Source organism: Engystomops pustulosus, chromosome 2, assembly GCF_040894005.1.
Source record: "Engystomops pustulosus chromosome 2, aEngPut4.maternal, whole genome shotgun sequence".
Taxonomy (NCBI): Eukaryota; Metazoa; Chordata; class Amphibia; order Anura; family Leptodactylidae; genus Engystomops; species Engystomops pustulosus.
In genome coordinates, this window is record NC_092412.1 from 117,913,368 (window position 1) to 117,933,847 (window position 20,480).

Genomic DNA, 20,480 nt, shown 5'->3' on the forward strand with positions numbered 1-20,480 from the left:
ATTTATTTCTATGGGCTCATACACACAGCTGCATGTTTCCTTGGATCTGTGTCAGAGTGGAGTCTATTTTCTGTCATGTGTGGTTAGATTTTGCACTTGGGGTACTAACTCTCTTCAAATACTGCATGACTCTGACAGGCTGGAATAGAAATTCTGGGTGACAGCCATGGGAGCCTCAGTGAAGTTCACAAATGTCAGGCAACATATTGTTGAACTGCTCATAACAAAAGCTTTGGCGCCTGCGTGGGGAGCCAATGAAGCCTATGTAGTACACCTCGACTTCATTGCGCACGTTTAATACTTACAAGGGCAACAAAGCCAGAGTGTACGACTCTTGCTTGATTGAATCACCTTAAAGGGAACCTGTAAACAGCCAAATCGCTATTGAACTACAAATAGTACCTTACATGGCCAGTTGCCCGCGTGCAGGACATGTCTTTATAAAGGGCCAACGCTGCCTGCAGCCAGAAAAATTAACTAATATCCATGGTACTCTTCCAGTCTGGGAGGTTGGGTTTTGGACACAGCAGTCAAGCAGGCGCCAGCCGTCAAGGCCGCATGTTTCATAATCGCACCTACGTATCTCCTTGTAGCCTTGCCTCCTGGCTTCTTGTCGCCTCCCAGGCCTGCCGCAGTCACGTCTCAATTCTTGTGCATGTGCATTGAGCCGTCCTCCCTCCGGATACACCCTGGCCCAAAGCAGAGATGACTAGCGCATGTGGGAGAATTGAGACTAGAAGTTGATAAGGAGGTCTGGGGCCTGCTTTACTTCTTTGCCGGATATGATGGCAGCAATATTCTCAGCTTCTGTGCACATGACTTTGGAGGTGATATTTTATAGTTAAATGTGAGTTTCAGGATTAAAGAGGGAATTCTAGAAAATACTTTTCATACCCTACTCTGTTGACCCTTTCTGTTAGTTCCGTGATGCAAAAGGTGTCCCTTAATTACCACTTAAGTGGCCTAAGGTACCAGGGAAGCAGACACTAGACCCTTTGCTACCCCAATTGTTGTGCACCAGTAAGGTATCCTAGAAAATAAAAAGGGTCACAAACCAGTATACTGAGTATAAAACACAGAAACCATGCTTGCCAATCCTGTTTTTAACATTTCATGAGAGAGATCCAATACTAATATGCCATTTTTTTCTCTAAAAAAGAAAACATACATCCTGTCCATGTAGCGTGGATATTTAATTTGTATAACAAATGATTAGGCTCAACATCTTTTTCTTATGACATGTTAGTGTTCAAAGAATTTCAGAAGTGTAAAATCTATTACATGGGAATACCTGGAATTAGATAGAAACAAGAAAACAATGTGCAAATGTTTTGAGAAGTACAATTAAATTATCACTACAAGTAATGATAAAACAATAGAGGCCTTTGATCGGTGGGCAAGAACAATGTGTTTCTGTACGATATGGGCAGACTTAATGTTGAAGATGCTAGAAAGACTTATCTATAATGTTGGTTATAAAGCTTATATTTTAAGGCCACTATTTTTATTGGCTTCCCTCAAAACTGAACCCTGTAATACAAAAAAGTTCTTGTATATTCATCCACAGTTTATGGGGACACAGCACACATTTTACAGGCAGAAGACATTATTTTAAGATCATGTAAATGAGTGGTATTCTGAAAAGCTGTTGAAGACCAAGAGGAAGAAACTGTGGATATGAAGCGTTGATCTTCAGACCATACTATGTAGTCAGATCAACGTTGTATCTCCCCAAACTAGGACATATTTTACACTTGACTTAAAAAGGAGTCCAGTTAGTATCTAGCAAAGCCTATGCATGTACAATCATATTGTTTTACTGAAATATGCCATCATATGGTCCTTTCTCCATGATGAAGTGCAAGCATCTTCAGCTCAACCCAACAGCCTATTAAGCTGGCCTTCTTCATGTAACAAGAGTATGTCACCATGTGTACTAAGACACTCCACCAAGAGTCAAAACATCAAAGCATATGTTGCAAACTCGAACTGGTTTATTCAAATCAAACTTGATGATGGGAATCTCCTTTGTTGAGCACTTATGACACAGGAGTCGGCCACAATGACGGCTGTAAGTAAAAGAGAACGAAAATATGAACTTGACCATTCGGCAAATGAACAAGGCTATGTAAACAATGCGAGACAATGTAATTTTTGGGGTTTTCTTTAGGGTTCCGTGCTACAGCTCTCAGGTCTTGGGTTGCTGCTCTTTAATACTTCAACTCCAGCCACCACAGGAGGTGGTTCAGGCAATTAAGAAGGAGTCATTTATGGAAAGTGCTTTTACTAAACATGAGAGATTATTCTAATAGAATTGGAGTCACAAGAAATGCAGCATGAAATTCAGAGTTTGGAGAGTTATAAGGATGTTAGAGAAGTAGATTTTTTGTTCTGTTCATCTGAACAGATCATCTGTTCTGACTTACATACTCATTCAACGTAACCATCTTATATATACACTCGAGTATAAGCTGAGACCCCTAATCTTACCACCAAATACTGGGAAAACCTATTGACTCGAGTATAAGCCGAGGGTGGGAAATGCATTGGTCAAAGCCTACCACAGTATATAGCCAGCCTACTGTAGTATATAGCATACCAGCCCCCAGTAGTATATAGCATGCCAGCCAGCCCGCACATTAAAAAAAAAAAACTTACATACTCGCCTTCGGTCCACACTATGACGTCTTCAGCAGCGACACTGCAGCATCATAGTGTGCGCCAGCCAGCAGATCACGTGGACATGTCTCTGCCGGCTAATACAGCAAGGAGAAGAAAGAAGAGGAGCCGCGCCGAGCATCGGGGACGCCAGAGGGCAGGTCTGTAAGTTTATTTTTTTTATTGACTTGTGTATAAGCCGAGGTGAGGTGCTACATACACACACGAGTATACAGTATATATTTTTTTAACCAGACAACCCAGAATGTGTTTTATGTATTTGTGAGAAGTGACCCATCTTACCAGTGGTGCTTTCGGGTTGTAACTCCAAACTTTGCAGCACACTCATAGCAATTTGAACCATCGCACCATGGAGGCTCCTGGGTTAACATGTCTGAGCAAAAAAAAAAAAAAAAAAAGAAACTCCGGTAAATGTGCACAGAATGTACAATAAAACTGATAACATTTAAATTACATTAGTAGACACTTTATGCATATTAAGTACAACTTGCCTAGAAGTCTAAAGAGAAGCTGTTTTGTTGCAACTTGATAGTTAAATATGTTGATCCCTTGATTGTTGTTCACCCCGAGTCTGGCACCAGCTTTTACAATGGCCCGGCAGAGATTGGCATTTCCTTTCATATAAGCCAGGAGAAGAACTAAAAAATTAAGTTGTGACGTTAGAAAGAAAAGTTGAGATAATATTACTATATACCATATATTTTCAAAACTGGTAAGAAAAATAGATTTTCTCATGTTATCAACCATTTCCAGTTCTGCTGAGGTAACTCCCTCAACTGAGTAAGCATGTAACTGCCTCAATCCATCACGGTACGGGCGGGCAACGGCAGTGTGAATATAGCCTAAGTGTAATCTAGATTTTGTACAAAATACCTCAGTGACTTTCAGCACAATACAGCGCAAATATGTTACATTTCCAACAAGTCCCTGAATGCCTGTATAGATATTTTCAGCAAACCAATTCTTCAAGTAGATTAGATTTTCCCAAATACCAGAGTTTAGAATTTCGAAACTAAGTGCAGTATCACAATACTCAATACTAAAATGATACTTTGCCGTAAAGGAGAAAAAAAATACAATGCAGTTGTGTATGGTCACTGTCCCAGCAGCCCAACAAAAGTAAATGCCACCCTGTTCACATAAATGAGGCCGCATGCACATGAACATATAATGCACTCTTCGGACTAGTCACACAGTTCCCCTGATCTTACACTCCTGCAGACAGTGGACTGTATCAAGCACCAGCTTCTGCTTTGAGTGGGTGGGTGGTGAGGAGAGCAATAGTGTCTATAGAAGCAGGGACAGTAACAGTGAGTGTTAAGCAGAGAAATAGACTTCACTCTCTCCTCTCCTCACACCCACCGATCCATCAGTTCAGGATTCTGGTAATTACACGCAATGGAACAAGCCCCAGGGAGGGGGAGGGACGGTGGGTTGGAGAGTGCAGTGAGTACACTTACACAGTTTCGAAGCATCATCCTACCCTATATTATTTTATACATATTATATTACATTGTGTAATTTCATACAGAGAGCATTTACCTGTAGGTTTACTTGCCGCTTTCCAGAATTGGGGTCAGATAGTAATGGCAACCAATACTATAAAACATCATCGATTTCTGCAAGACTGTAACAGCCTACTTATAAATGGCGACGCCTACATCCAAAATTGTGGATATGACCTATAACTAAAAAAGCAGTCACCTGTGTTGCCTTCTGAATCTGGTGTATCAAGTGGGTATTCTGGCATACACTCCAAGAAGAGCTCAAAGATAGCAGCTGCATTTTCTTTTCCATAATGGCCCAAAATGTGCATTGGCGACTGGCCCCTGCCAAAACAAAAAATATTACTTGGTAGGCAAAGATAAATAGTTAAATTGTAGAAATTCACAGTGGCCAAGAGTTAGGCCAAGTTCACACCTGCATCAGTGGTTTTTGCCGCACTCTCCATGTTAGGAGAGTGCAACGGAAACCAAAAAAATGAAAAGCTGCAGCTAAAAGACTCCTCTGACGCCCAAATAAGTCAGGCGCTTCCTGCTAACCCAGATACTGAAAGATAATGGCTACCATTACTGCCTGGAGGACAACTCTCACCATGAAAATGATCACATTCAAGGCGACATCGACATCTTGAGGTGCAACATCGATAAGATAGGGGACAGAAGAACTCAGGTGGAGTATATCGGCCCATGCTAGTGAACAAAGTATGCAGACCCTGGTATAGTAAGTTAAAAAAAAAGTTGGTTGAGGATGCAGAAATTCGCAACAATGTAAAAATATTTGGGCTCCCTCAAAGAGCTGAAGAGGCCCAAGCAGAATACTTTGTGGAGAAACTTTTAAAGGACCACTTTCCAAATCTGATTCGCAGTGCTTCGTGGTGGAGCACTCCTGCCACATTCCAACCCGCCCGCTCCATCCTGGGTTGTCACCTCACCCATTTATTATGAAGCTCTCCCGACAGGGAGAGACACTATATGAAAATTCCAGGTTGTCCTGTCCTGATCATACTGCTGAGGTGCAGCACAACAGGCAGCAGTTCTCCACTGTGTGAGTGACCTTGGCTTGAAGTACTCCATGTTCTGTCCTACCAGGCTTCGGGTTCAAGATGGGGACAATGTCCACTTCTTCACTACACCCAAGGAGGTGTCTGACTGGATTGAGCGTAGGCAACCACAACCCCGCTGGGCTAAGTCTGTGACTCTTTGTTGTACTGTTTTACGAGAGTGCTGATATTGCAGGAAGAGCATCTGTCATTCATCATTTTCTTACCTTTTACACTCAAGGCCTTATTGCAGGAGTGAATCATGCAAATTTTAGAGCTCAGTTTTGTCACTTACAATTTGAAATGTTCACTAAGTTTTTGTCTTCACCTCATTGGGGTCAACCTCTGATTTAGGGGGAAACCTGTAAGCTGCAAAACAGCAACACTTTTTCCAGTTTTCAGAAGTGAGAATTTGTTCTTTTCGTTAAGGTTGCAGTAGTCCTAGGGGGGCGTGGCCTGATGCCGGACTGAGGAGAAGTGCGCCGCGGAGCTCCCGGGACCCGACACCCCATCTCCCTCCTAAGGCAGCCATCCCCCACCTGTACCTGTTCCCTTCAGCTCCGGGGTGCCACACACGCTTGCCGCTGTCCTCCGGTCCCGATTTGGAGGCGGCTGCGGACTCCGCGCCGCTCCTCCGTACTTCGCCGCGGCCGATCACGTGACCCGCGCGGCGGCCCGCTCCTAGCCGCCCGGTGCAGCTGTAACGATCACCGGGGAAATCATCCTCCTCTCCGGCAGCCTGAGACGCCGTTCCCACCACCGGAGGCACCGTGACAGCGCTCCAGCCAGCCCTTCATCCTGCTGGAGGCGCCATCCTGTGGGACTCCCCTGCGCTGCCTGAGGCCTAGGCGCGCAGGGTTAACCCTGACACTGCTGGACTGATCCAGGACCAGGTAGGGAAGTAATTCCCCTGCTGCTGCCCACCTCTGCCCTGGGGACCCCTAGTTGTGCAGCCCAGCACTGAGTCCTCCATACTCCCAGTGATCCCCTGCTCCTGGGTTCTGTTTTATATTAACCCTTGCAGTGCCGCTGCAATACTCCACGTGGGTTTGGACTGTATCTCTGCTAACTACTGGACGCTAGGCTCCTTGATTGTTTATCACTGGCCCCCCCCCCCCACTGCCCAGACGCCATGGGTAACCGGAGGAGGACGGCTAAAATGCTCAAAGCAGCGTCCGGGGTGTCTGCGCCTCCATCGGATGATGAATCCGTCCATGAAGATCCTCCATTTCAGTCCCTGGAACCCCTGGACGCGCAGGAATGCTCCACATCCCAAGCCGTTCTTGCACAGATACAGTCGAACGCTGCCAAAAAGTTAGGGAGATTCTCCCGCACACAGCCTTGCTCTCCTCAGGGGTCCCCAAACTCCTCTCCCTCCCTCTTTGAAGGCTCCCAGAGCCCGCCGCAGCTTGTAAGCTATGAAGAGGGTGCTGATCCGTCTGACGCGGCCACGGAGTTGGATCGGAAATTTGCAGAGGTGCTGGCGGCCATTAACGGATGCCAATCCAAACTGGTCACCAAGGTGGATGAGCTGCGACAGGACTTTGTTCTATTACGACATGATGTCCACAAAGCTAAAGAGCGAATTACTGAAACTGAGCGCAGAATATCTGAGGTGGAGGACGTCCAGAGGCCTATGCCGACACAGATCAGAGAGCTTCAGCGCCAAATGTCTGCTTCCATCGACAGAGCTGATGACCTCGAAAACCGCCTGCGACGGAACAACGTCAGAGTGGTTGGCCCCCCGAAAAAGTGGAGGGGTCTGACCCTGTATCCTTTTTTGAAAATTGGCTCAAAAATATGCTTCCTGCAGATACCTTCTCCCCGTTCTTCACAGTGGAGAGGGCCCATCGTGTGCCATCCCGCCCTGGCCCCACAGGGGGCAATCCAAGACCCTTCCTGGCCCGGCTGCTGCACTTTAGGGACAGGGACTCTATCCTCAGGGCTGTCCGTACCAAGGGAGAAATTCTCTATGCCAACAGCAGAGTGTCCTTCTACCCCGAATTCTCTGCATCCGTCAGGAAACAGCGAGCACAATTCACCGAGGTCCGTGCCCGTCTCAGTGACAAGGGGTATAAATACTCCATGATGTACCCTTCCAAGCTCCGAATTGTGGATGGCCAGAAGACTCGGTTCTTCACCTGCCCAACCGAAGCCCTTCACTGGGCTGATGCAGCTCCTCGGGCATCTGCTGGAAGGCCCGCACCTCCTGAGTGACTGGACTCACATATCCTTTTATCTGATGTGCTATGACAATGCTGGACTTAGTCCTGAATAGTTATCTAGGGGTCCCAAATCACTGTTACAGTTTTCTAATATTTGTTTACACATTACGTGCCTCACAAATGTACCCTGTGATTGATTTGCGCTCTCTTTTTGGTCATCTTGACCAGTGCGCCATTTATGGCACTCCATTCTCTCCCTCCTCCCCTCCCTCCCCCCTCCCCCCCTCCCCCTTACCATTACCTCCCTGCGTCTCCCTCCCCCCCCCCCTCCCCTATTTCCTCTTGGTTCTCTCTAAATATGGCTGCCTAATAACCTCCTGATCATCTATTCATTAAGGGTTGAAGGTCCCGGGACAAATGGTGTAGGTTTGTCTTGAGTTAGGGACCACTGTTCTACTATTTGACTGTTAGTGGGTATAGGTCTACACTACTGCTGTTAGGGTGCTAGACAGGGGGTTTATATTCTTGGGATTGTTAGTTCAGTTCTGTTATATTTGTTATGCTCACTGTTGTCTGTCTGTCTATGTCTCTGTGGTATGAAAGGATGAATGCTTGGTTGCTCACGTCTCCTTCCCCACACCCTTTTCCCTTCCGCTAATATGTCTTCACTTAAGGTAATGAGTTGGAATGTGAGGGGACTTAACTCCAAATTCAAGAGGGCTCTGATGTTAGATGTCATTAAGCGTCAGGCCCCCCATATTGTATGTATCCAAGAGACACACCTTACGGGTCAGAAGGTCCTCTCTCTGAAGCGGGCCTGGGTGGCTAGAGGTTATCATTCCTCCTACTCTGTCTACGCCAGGGGAGTATCCATACTCATATCCAAAGCGCTTCCCATAGAGGTCATACAGGTAGCGCCGGATCACTTTGGCCGTTATGTGATCGTGCATTGCGCCTTGTGGGGCTTTACCTTTACTATTGCGTCTATTTATGTCCCCCCTCCCTTTGATCCAGCTGTATTGCACCTAATATCCAGTAAGCTGGCTGCTATGCCTCCAAGTCCGATACTCTGTATTGGTGACTTCAATGCAGTCCCTAATCCCTCCTTGGATCGTACAAGTGGTCTGGACACAGGCTCGGTCCGTCTGAATGAGTGGCTCACCTCTCTAGACCTCGCCGATGTTTGGCGTAGTAAACACCCTCAAGAGAGAGAATATTCATTCTATTCCTCTGTTCATAAGAGCTTCTCTCGGATTGACCTGGCCTTTATCTCCCCTGATATGATGCAGCACGTTGATCAGGTATCCTATTGCCCGCGCAGTGCGTCAGACCACTCCGCCTTGCTCATCAGTCTCCTTATAGGCCCCCCCAGCGACTCCCGCTTATGGCGCCTGCACCCGGCCTGGCTCCTATCCCCAGCGGTCCAGAGTACTGTTAGGGCAGCGCACAGCGAGTTCTGGGATGTACACTCAACCCATCCTGATCCTCTTCTAGTCTGGGACTCGTACAAGTCCTCGGTGCGGGGGGCATTCATGTCGGGGGTAGCTGGCCATAGGAAGTCCTTAAATGCCCAGGAGGAAAGGCTGACGGCTGTACTGGTGACTGCAGAAAAGGATTATCTAGAGAAACCTACTCCGGGGAATAAAAAGACTTGGGCTCAGGCGCAGAGGAACCATCTAGCTGTAGTGAAGGAGCGCACCAGCAAACGCCTGCTAGCCAGGGAAGCGTCCATCTTTGAATTCGGAGATAAAAACGGGAAGCTGCTTGCGTATTTATCGCGGGCTGAACGCCCCTGTGCTTCCGTTCCCTCTACTATTGATGGTAACGGAGCATTGATCACAGAACCCCGGGCCATTAACATGGTATTTCATGAATACTATTCATCTCTTTACAGCTACAGATTGTCCGCCTCTTCCGTCGAGATCTCCGGATTCCTTGATAGTCTTCCACTTTGGAGGCTCACACAGGCACAGTCATCGGAGCTTGATGCTCCGCTCTCGGCGGAGGAGGTGGAACTGGCCATCCAATCGTTGCCCCCCGGTAAGACACCTGGACTTGATGGGCTGGGAGGTGAGTGGTATAGGGATAACTGTGAGACCCTGGTCCCCCATCTACTTAGCCTGTACTCCGATGCGCTTGACAGCGGTTCCCTCCCCGACTCCATGCGAGAGGCCCTTATTGTAGTTCTTCCTAAGCCTGGCAAGGATCCCCTGCTTCCCGACTCGTACCGCCCAATTTCCCTCCTAAACTCAGATGTTAAAATACTAGCAAAAATTCTGGCGACAAGGCTTAACAAAGTAATACTATCCTTGGTTCACCCGGACCAGACAGGCTTTATGCCTGGGAGGGGAACTGACATAAATATACAAAGACTACACCTGAACATAGCAGAGGCAGAGCGGTCTCCAGACCCTGGGTTTATATTATCCTTAGACAATTGTAAGGCATTTGATTCTGTGGAGTGGCCCTATTTGTGGACCCTTTTGCCTAGAATGGGTTTTGGCCCTCGATTTACAGCATTGGTTAAGCTACTGTATAACGATCCCAAGGCTAGGGTACGGACTAATCTTAACATCTCACCTACTCTCCCTATGGCCAGGGGCACTAGGCAGGGTTGCCCACTATCTCCCCTTCTCTTTGCACTCGCCATTGAACCCCTTGCTGTGGCGATCCGCCACTCTGAGGGCATTAAGGGCATAACTAGAGGTACTATTATTGAAAAGGTATCTCTCTATGCTGATGATACACTTGTATACCTTGGAGACGTGGGCCCCTCTCTGGAATCCCTTCTGTCCCTGATAGAACGTTATGGGGGGTTCTCAGGCCTTCGGGTTAACTGGGACAAATCGGCCCTCTTTCCCTTATCTGATGTAGGGGTACACTCCCTCCCCGTCCCAGTCCGGGTGGTGTCCACCTTTAAATATCTGGGAGTCCAGATATTTAAACATGACAGGGTTATGTGATAGCTTACATTACACCCCTGATAGCTGCAACGGAATCGCGCCTAAAAGCCTGGTCCACTCTCCCCCTGTCTTTGTACGGCGTATTAATATATTTAAAATGATTTTTCTCCCAAAATTTCTATACCTTTTTCATGCTTGTCCTATACTACTTCCTAAGAGTCTGTTTAAACGCATAGACGTCATTCTCAGGTCCTTCTACTGGCAGAGTAGTGCCCCACGATTCAGCCTAGCGCTGCTTCAGGCTCCCAAGTCTAGGGGTGGACTGGCTGCCCCGGATCTGTATCTCTATTACCTGGCTTCCCAGCTAGTATATGCCCAGTGGTGGATAGATATAGACATGGGTAATGCAGCTACTGCACTGGCTGGGGCCCTGGTAGGTTCCTACGAGGCCCTTACAAACCTGCTGTACAGATACAAGTCCCCATCTGATACCCCACTTCCCCTACGTACGGTAGCGGTGTGCTGGCGTAGGGCGCAATCCCTGGTAGAAACAGGCAGCCCTCCCCCTCTCTCGCCCAGGACTCCATTGTGGCTCAATCCGTGGCTCTCTCACTTCCTCTCCCTCCCGGGCTGGACAATGTGGGGGGCGGCGGGGGTGAAATTTGTAGGCCAGCTCTTATCCCCGGAAGCAGAATTACTCAGCTTCAACGAGATAAGGGAGAGACATACGGTACCCAATACGGCTAGCTTCCATTACACGCAACTGCGACACGCATTCAAAGCCCAATTCGGCTCCTTCAGCCTGACAGTGAAATTCTCCAAACTAGAGACTCTGATGAGTACCCCGGACCTCCCTAAGCCACTCACTCAGTGCTATGCTCTTCTACAAGAGCAAAAGTCCAGACCGTTTGATAGAGCCTGTGAACGCTGGAGACAGGATATCCCTGACCTGTCAGATGATGACTGGAGGGAGGTCGAACTGTCCTACTTCACATCTGTAGTGAGCGCGAGGGACTTCCTGATCCAATCTAAATTCCTCCATCGAGTATATTTCACCCCTGCTAGACTATTCCGCATGGGAGCAATGCCCAATGACCTTTGCTTTCGCTGTCAGGCTGAAGTCGGATCCTTCCTGCATTGTGTCTGGTCCTGCCCTAGGGTCCATGTCTTCTGGTCCGAAGTGCTGGAGTTCCTTAATCTACACTTTGATTTCCCATGCTTACTGTCTCCCTCTGTGTGTCTCCTCGGCATCATAAATGAAGTTGTCAATGGCCACTATGACAAAATTTTCTTTAGGTTTGTCCTATACTACGCCCGAAAAGTGGTGGTGATGACCTGGAAGGACCAGGAGCCCCCTCCATTAAAAAGATGGATACTACTCATTAACAGTGTCATTCCCCACTACCGGTCCCTGTATACCAACAGGAAGTGTCCCCAGAAGTTTGATCGCATCTGGTCCAGATGGTGCGCGACTCCCCATACAGCCTTATAATCACGTGTGATATATATACTCCTCTCCATGATGAAGGAGACTGAGTGTGCTGGTATGTGTGTGTGTGTATGTGTGACTGATTGATTGTGTCAATAGTTATTTGTGTTGTATCAAGATGTCTGGCTACAGTATCCTGCTGTTATCTACTGTGTAATATCCCTCAGTTAGTTTTGAAACGCAGTAAGAACCTGACTGTTACCATGGCTGTTGTATAATAATCCTGTAATGGGGGGAAGGAAATATGTAACAGACAATCTTGTTCTTCGGTTTTGTTTATTATGTTTGTATAAAATTTCAAAAAACTGCAAAAATAAATACTTTAAAAAAAAAAAAAAAAAAAGGTTGCAGTAGTCCTCTATGTATGATGTCCAAGTGGTGTGTGTGGGTGTGAAGGGGAGAGCTAATTCAATTGCCTCTTGTGTTACTATTCTCTTGATGTGGCAGGGTGCAACATTATCTTGTGGAACGCAAGTGGGATAAACTGTAAAATTAAGCAGGCTTTGGTTTTCAAAGCCCTCTCATAACACATAACCCTGTCATACTTATTATGCAGTAAACACATCTGAAGGGGCAAAAGATTATTTAACCGAGGTAAGGTGGTGGCGACACCCTCACGATTCTCAGTTCTCATCTTACTCTCCAGCAACTCTATCAAGGACAGATCTGGCTATTGCAAGTTGTGATCTTCTTAGCCAGTTCTCTGTATTTCTTTTTTGCCTAGGGGCATCTCGGACCATGTTCCTCTAATGGAAACAGTTCAGGCTTTCTGTCAGAAGGACATTCAAAGAGACTATCATCTACATTTGGCAGATTATACGTCTAAGAAGCTTTTAGTATATCTTGCAGAGGCTTTCTTACAGCAAGTAGAGGAATTATGGCATTATTCTGGCCTTCGAGTCAATTGGCTTAAATCTGCTCTCCTTTTTTTTGCATGACTTTGACTCTGCCTTGATTTCCCAATCCCCAGGCTTCACGGCGTGGAACAGTGGGTTCACATGTGTGTGTATTGTTATTTACAAGGATGTGTCCATGTTGTATATCGTTAATGTTTTTAAGATGGTGCTCCTCCCTACCGGGCCACCCAATCGCTACTTAAAAAAAACCCACCACAACCCTATGTATGTAAGAATGTTGAATGCTTGCTAAAATTGCTGTAATGTGGCTAATGTGTGCCCGCTGCTTACCTTAAGTTAAGTGCCTCTGCATCAACATTACATTCTGTTAAAAGACATCGAATATTGTTCAAGCGGCCATGCATTACTGCTAGATGAAGGGCTGTAAGGAGAAACAGAGTTATTATGATGTATGATATTAGGGTAAGTTAACTTTGCAGTAGGCAACAACAAATTATACAATTTTCAAATATACTTTCTGTAACAATTCCTCACAGTTTTCTACCTACTGGAAGTAAACAATAAAACTTCCTACAGAATGGCAGCAGGCAAGAAAACCGTGAGGAATTGTTACAGAAAGTATATAGGAAAATTTTATATTTTTTTATTATACAATTTCAATTATGTGTTGAGTGGACAACCCATTTAACCCCCTTTTCAGTCATGTTAACTAATCCTTAATCTGTCATGTTGCTTCTTTCTTCTGTGAGTGTCATTGATTTCAATGGAAGAGGGATTTTGTGTAAACTAGACCTGAGTGTTTTACTAGTGTAAATCTGTTGTCAGGCTTTTAAAAATTTTGTACATTTGCAGAAAGTTTCTGGTTAAAACCAAAAACTGGCACCATGATTACCTATCTCTCACCTACTTATATATGCCTTTACTGCAAGATCTTGGTGCTGGATGCAATGATTTATCAAGGCTTGTGCACCTAAAATCTGTCGTATAAGCCCTGAAATAGGGGCAAATCCTGGTGTATACAACCAGGAGTTGCGCCCATCACCCCAGTTACGCCACCCTACACACCGAATTGGCATGGACGTGGTTGTGCCCAGTGATGGACTGTACCGACACGCAGAGTTTCTGGCCTGCCCACTTCCTATAGCCTGTGCCTAAATGAGCACAAGCTGTGACACAATGCAGGCCTAGTGTACAACTTCCCGGCAGTGTATTGCATCACACTGCTACCCACCAGAAATTATGAGGGGGCCGGAACCTCTTGATAAATTCCGTAGATGCCAGGGAAACACCATAAATAATGATAAATGACCACAATGACTATAACTATAGCTGTTGAATGAAGATTCAGGACAAACTAACCAACAAAACTACTGTAAAGGCTGACAGCTCCTGAAAATATTCCTTTTGGTTACATATCACTTGAAGCTATATAAACCACCTCTGCACCCAAAAAGCTCTTCAAAAGGGTGCTCTAAAAAGAGAAGGGATTTTAATCAATGTTATTACCATTGTTCCCATTTTCATCTGCAGCTCCAAAATCCACGCCATTCTCCAGAAGTACTGAACAGATAGTTGGGAGATCTTGTTGTGCTGCAAGGTGAAGGGCAGTTTGACGATGTTTTGTCAGTTCATTTACTTTGGCTCCTGCAAGAAGCTAACAAAGCACATCACAGCCATTATGTTTTGAGACAATTAAATAAAAAATTAAAAGCATACAAAGTTTTGCATTCCTGTTAATGGGTGTTTTTTATGTAGGTAACACACAGGTGTACGTACCAGGTTGCGGACAATAATCTCAGATCCTGCCTGCACAGCCAGATGCAAAGGAGTTAACTTGGAAGCATCCTGCACTCTTGAATTGACATTGGCTTGTACACTGATCAGGAACAGAACACTCTCAATGTCAGAATTCTGCACTGCCACATGTAGAAAGTTCCTTCCTTTGTTATCCACCTAAGTGAGAAAAACAAGTAGTTTCATTTTACTTAAAATAGTTGTCCCTTTTAATGAGGTTTTGCTTTTGTCTAAAAATAAAATACTAGTTTATTTTTCATCTTATTAATAACTACTGAATCTTTTAGTTTTCACAGTAGCCTTGACTTGAAGATGAAAGGTTATGGTGGTATAAAGCTGGAAACAAAGAATCTAGTAATCATTGACAAAGAGATGACAATCCCATCTTCCCAAATGAACAATAACCTTTTTACAGGTCATACAACAGGTCTATAACAATCTCCCATAAGATTGCTTAAATCTCAAGTTAAACAGATCTGCTTCAAATCAGCTCACCAGGTTAAAGGTACTTGCACAAATGGCTGCAGACGTTACATAATGATAACTCAGAAGCAAATAGGTTTCTGACAAAAGACTTCTTTTGCAGCCGTTTTACGTAGCACACGGATGGGATTTGTATAAATGCCATCTACTATGCTGCAGGTTTTCAGAGCAAAAATCTGTGGTGCGTGCAGGCCGGTTTTTACAAGAACCCGTGCAACATAATTTATAATGTATTACAAAGAAACTCAAAAAGCTGCTAACAGTTGTTACTTTTTGACACCAGTTTCCCGTCTGATGAAGTACCTTCAAGACTATAAGTTGCATTCTATTTGTGTTCTATTAAGAATATTGCTAAATGCTGAAAAATGCTGAAAAACAGTAGATAAGGCAAGATGTATCAGGTATTCCTGATACAAAAACCCATAATGATATAAATAAATGAATATAACAAAACTCAATGTCATTAATCACAAAATGGAGCTTACTGCACATCACCTCACTGAGAAGACGTCTCACCACAACATTGGCCATACAGGATGCACAGCAACCAACCGACTACAGCCAAACGTAGTGGTGATCACATGACCTGCCCAGGCTGGTGCAGGACATGTGATGTGGACATGTGACCAGCGGCCATCTTCTGTCCTGTGTCTGCTCCGCACGGAGGAAATCAACCGACTGATAAAAGGGCCAGTAGCATTTTACTTCTCCATTACAGTCTATGTCAGTGATGGGCAACCTTTTGAGCTTGGTGTGTCAAAATTCGTCAAAAAACCGAGCATAACTCGGGTGGTGTGTCACCTTGAGAAAAAAAACCTAATTTTGTGATATTTAAAGTTTAAATAACAAATACGTATAGTTATTTAACTTACCTGCTTAGTGACTTCTTTGTTAATCTGTCAGTTGGTTTCTTTTGTTGGTCTTGCTGTTATTTAACTTGTGTGGGGTGCCATGAACTAAGATAAGTGAGGGGGAGGGGGAATTCTTCCAGTGATGGCGAACCTGTGGCAGTCCAGCAACAGCTAGTTTTAAGGACATTTGTGTCCTGAGAAGTGCCCCCCAAAGAGTGTACATCACAGCCCAGCCCGGCAGAGCTCAACTCAATAAATTAACTTACCTAACTGGCACAGGCTCCAACGACACCACGAGCCTCCGTTACTCCTCTTCAGGCCGCTTCAGCTCCTGTGTAGATGTTCCCGCGCAGGCACAGCATAGGTTGCGTCTTTGCGAGCTGGGGCTGCTCTGTCTCCACGCTCCACTCTGGCGTCATTGGGCGGCCTCCGCAGAGCAGGGATGGAGGACAGGAGCAGCAGCTGCGATCTCTCTGACTGAGATGCAGCGGCTCGCTGCAGACCACATCGCCAACCGACTGCCCGACCGGCCCCAGACAACAGACAACTGCACTACAGCAATTTTTCTCCAGCAGCCGTGTGTCACTGAAAATGGCTACGTGTGTCAGTGCTGACACGCGTGTCATAGGTTGGCCATCACTGGTCTATGTCCACAACATTTTTCTGCTAAGGGGAGCCCAATTTTAAGTAACAAGTAATTACATATTAGCTTATATTTTAAGAAATTATGCAGATTCCTGGAATACCCCTTTAATCATGTACAGGATGTATTCTATAAAAACATAACAAACATTTGAAGAAAAGAATGTCACTATGTGGTTTAATTCTATAAAACATGGTAACAATACAGGCAACACATTCCCTTTAAAAGCCTGTACCCAGCCTCTCCATGGAAACCATTACCTGCTCAGCGGCTCCTGGTTCCCGTTTTAATATGGCCTCTGCAGCTTTGTTATTTTTGAAAGTCATGGCACATGCAAAGGGGGTCATACCCTGTCTGTCCCGCACGTTCAGCCTTATTTCTGGATGTGAAATCATTAACTGGATAATTACACGGTGTTGGTTGCTTATAGCAACATGTATTGGAGTCCTTCCCTCTGCATCCTGTGATACAAAAATGGGACCAACAAACAATGTTATATAATAGAAACAATATCTGGCCTCGTTGACACAGAGCTCAGTATATTATGCAGATTACAACAGCAGCTCATTTTATTCATCATACCTGTGCATTCACATTGGCACCAAACTCCAGAAGGCACTGAACTACTTCCTCTAGTCCCCAACTTGCTGCCAAGTGCAGAGGTGTCTGTCCATCTCTGGCCTCTTCTTCCCCTTCTCCATTTGGTCCTGGTTTTCTAGGACTATTTACATCGCAACCACTGCAAGTGAACAAGAAATATGATGCAACTTCATGCATGTACCAAATACTAACAATTATATTGAAATATAGAATAGAAAATTCACATTAAAGGAAACTTAGAAATATAACTTCTAAATATGCCCAAACAACGACCTGTAAATTTAGGTGCAGGGGGCTGCAGGTTCTACCTGCCAAAAGATTGTGTTCCAGTGGCAACAAGCAGAGAAGAAATACTTTCCACAAAATAGCTACCTTGTATTTAAAGAATACAGGTAATTGAGCGGTTTTACTGTTTAACACTTTTATGATCAAAGGTAATTGGTTCTTGAATGTTAAGGTTAATTTTTGCCGTTCTCTTTTTTTCTGCTTTAAATGAGGATCTTTAGAACAGCTTTACAAATTATACAAATTTTTTCTTTATTTCATGACAAGTGAGACTAACTTGACAGGATAGTTTTATTGATTAAAAAAAAACACTTTTTTTGTAATTTTTACAATTACAATTTTTTTTTTTAATTTAAAGTAAATTGGATAATGCCTTAGCAAAATTATGTACAATGTCAATTCATCACCTTTCCCCAGGTTTAGCTACAAATGTAGAGTGTACAAGTACTTCGGCAAACTTAAGATCAACTTCCCTGCAGCTGCTTATCCATTCTGCTTTCAGATGAAGGGTTGGAAGAAGGGGTGGAAAACTTCAGACTGTAATATATTTTCTGGACCTAGAAACACAGGGGGAGATTCATCATACGCTGGCTCTTGTGCACCAGAGTATGATGAAATCCTCGCTCCTCTCCATACCACAACAGGCTATGGCAGGGTGGCCCAAAGTGTATATTTGTACACCATGTAGGGAGAAATGTGCGTAGAAGAAATATGGCATACAAATATGCCACAGTCTGTGAACTTTCACTTTTGGAACGCCCTGCATCGACCCACTCCACTGGTGTAAAGGGAATAATAATCTCGATACCTGGCAGTTCGCATGGCATTGGGGCACATTTATTTAGAAAGTCGTAAACTTCACTAAAAGTGCTCTTTCTGTGTATAATGCTGGGTGCGACCAATTAATTAAGAACATGTACCAGAAATCATGAATCTGTCACTTCCCCACACCGTCCCGACAGCGTGCACCTTTAACATAGGGGGTGTGCTGGTGCCGTATTTAACATGCAAATTGTGTCACACGCCCTAATTTGTGCTGCAAGGAGGCTAGCACAGCTAGTGGCGCAGACACTTTTTAAATACCTGTGCAAGCCGTTTTAGCCTACAAGAATGTGCAAAGTCCAACATAAGCGCGAGCAAATCCCTTAGTGAATGTGCCCCATGCTAGAATATAAAAGGGGATATTCTCCTCTTAAATATGGCACCTAGAAATACAAGCTATAGAATTTTGAAAAGGGCTATTGTCGTGATGTCTATACATGTGCTATCTGCATAGGGTAAGTGCAATTAAAGCATAAGGCAGTCATGAAGTGGTTAAAGCCTATTTATTTTACTTGACTTTCACTATCCATAACAAAGATCTGCTTTTAGCTGTGGAGTTTGCTACAGAGAAAAAAATACAGTAGATAAAAACATCTATCACAATCTCTTCTATAAACTTGTATTGTCTAGGAGTGATTCCACTAAAAGAAACCAATTCATAGCTCTAACCTGCGTATAAGGAAGCAAGCGACCTGCTCTTTGTTCTCATCAATGGCTCTATGCAGAAGAGTTTGTAGACATCCACTTGGGCCTATCCCCCAAAATGTGGCATCACATCCATGTCGTACCTAATACAAAAAATACCAATACATCTTATTGTACATAACTCCATGCACACTATGCTGCATAGACCCCTCTATTTGATGTTCTACACAGTAAACTGGAATATGGGACAAAAAAAATGCACAATCCAATATCTTTAGATTATATGTACCTGACAATTTCTGCTAAAAACTATTGCACAGAAATATTATTGGTCAAGCAAACCAAACACAAAGGGGCTTTTGAGGAAGAGGTTTATCATACCAGTGTGGATGCAATATCCTCCAAATCATTTTCCAGAGCAATCCATAGAGGTGGGTTCCCTTGTTCATCAGTAACAGACATGTCTGCTCCTCTTGTGCATATAGCATCGACTACTAAAGGAAGCTGATTTCTAATTGCTAGCTGAAGTGCAGTTTCTCCATCTTGGGTCCTGAAATGAAAAATCTCTAACAGCAATCTACCTTGGAAAAATCACAGTTTTACCTCATGTTGGTATACATTCTTCACAAAGCATATACCTGATATTTATATCGGCTTGGTGTTCCAGGAGGAATAGCGCGCTCTTACTGTCCTGTCTGCGTATTGCCATGTGCAATAGAGTCTGTCCATCTGACATGGTGTCATTTATAGATGCCCCTGATCCAAGCAACTGTGCAGCAATGATGTGCATACCTAAAGGTAGAGCCAGGGTTGTCAGTGTTGCCATTCAACAGAGGAAGGTTTTCACAAGGCTTTGAAATATTACCAATGAGGTTGGTAACAACTTGCCTAAATTGGACACTGTACTGCAGTAACGCCACATGTATTAATAAGTAAAAACCACTAAGATATCAGACCAGCAGAAAAGCCCCCCCCAAAAAACAAAAAACAGACGGACAAAACCAGACTTCTGATTGCAATGTGATCTACTATATACTTCAAAAATGTGCTGCTCGTGGTGGGGCCCCTTTGGTAATGTAGGATTTGTACCTTACAATTTGTGCACTACAATTTGAAGAGGTGGTAAGAGAGAGGAAAAGTAAATGTTATTGTAGACTTCTTACACATTCTTGGTGATATAAAATGCCTCTCCAGGTCTTCTTTAATTCTGTCTTACCTGTCCATAAGGCCAGTGCCAAAACAGTTTGTTCTCGAGAGTCCCTCAGGCTGAAGTCAGGAATGATTTGAAGATTATTTGTTGCATGTAGGGCATTGGCTTTAATGAAAGAACAAAGAGAAATTATCTGTGAAGTTGAAGCTGTGAAGTACAGAATTTCACCACAAAAAGGAGCTCTCACCTTTCTGTTCTAATATGACTGTCACAACATCTGGGTGGTTGTAGGCTATTGCCATGTGCAGTGGCGTTTGCAAATAAGTGCTGGAAGATGGGCTGGTTGGTGGGGATCCTTTAGGAGCATGAATGGGTTCCTGGGTCTGTAAATTTGGATTGGCTCCTTGCTGTAATAGCTCTGTAGTAAGGTTGGGAAGTCCGTGGCGGCAAGCTGTGTGTAATGGTGTCTCTCCCTATGATGAGAAGAACATACAAATTAAGAATCTGTTCACTGAAACATCTTTAGAGATAAACAGCATACACTTTTCTTATCATCAGAATCATGGAAAGCA

General features: G+C 44.5%; 1 protein-coding gene across 2 annotated transcripts in view; it reads right to left on the bottom strand.

Moving 5' to 3' along the window:
• Nucleotides 1-1,174: 1,174 nt before the first annotated feature.
• Nucleotides 1,175-20,480, bottom strand: part of ANKFY1 (ankyrin repeat and FYVE domain containing 1) — a 68,273-nt gene continuing 48,967 nt past the window's right edge. For both annotated transcript variants that reach the window (XM_072136142.1, XM_072136144.1), the window contains 14 exons: nucleotides 20,156-20,381; nucleotides 19,975-20,073; nucleotides 19,397-19,550; nucleotides 19,140-19,308; nucleotides 18,783-18,901; nucleotides 16,989-17,145; nucleotides 16,667-16,867; nucleotides 14,412-14,588; nucleotides 14,142-14,289; nucleotides 12,966-13,056; nucleotides 4,384-4,508; nucleotides 3,171-3,317; nucleotides 2,962-3,052; nucleotides 1,175-2,069 (listed from right to left, as the gene is read on the bottom strand). In XM_072136142.1, the coding sequence (XP_071992243.1) occupies nucleotides 1,937-2,069; nucleotides 2,962-3,052; nucleotides 3,171-3,317; nucleotides 4,384-4,508; nucleotides 12,966-13,056; nucleotides 14,142-14,289; nucleotides 14,412-14,588; nucleotides 16,667-16,867; nucleotides 16,989-17,145; nucleotides 18,783-18,901; nucleotides 19,140-19,308; nucleotides 19,397-19,550; nucleotides 19,975-20,073; nucleotides 20,156-20,381 (2,037 nt within the window). In that variant the 3' untranslated portion in view covers nucleotides 1,175-1,936. The remainder of the gene's footprint in view (nucleotides 2,070-2,961; nucleotides 3,053-3,170; nucleotides 3,318-4,383; nucleotides 4,509-12,965; nucleotides 13,057-14,141; nucleotides 14,290-14,411; nucleotides 14,589-16,666; nucleotides 16,868-16,988; nucleotides 17,146-18,782; nucleotides 18,902-19,139; nucleotides 19,309-19,396; nucleotides 19,551-19,974; nucleotides 20,074-20,155; nucleotides 20,382-20,480) is intronic.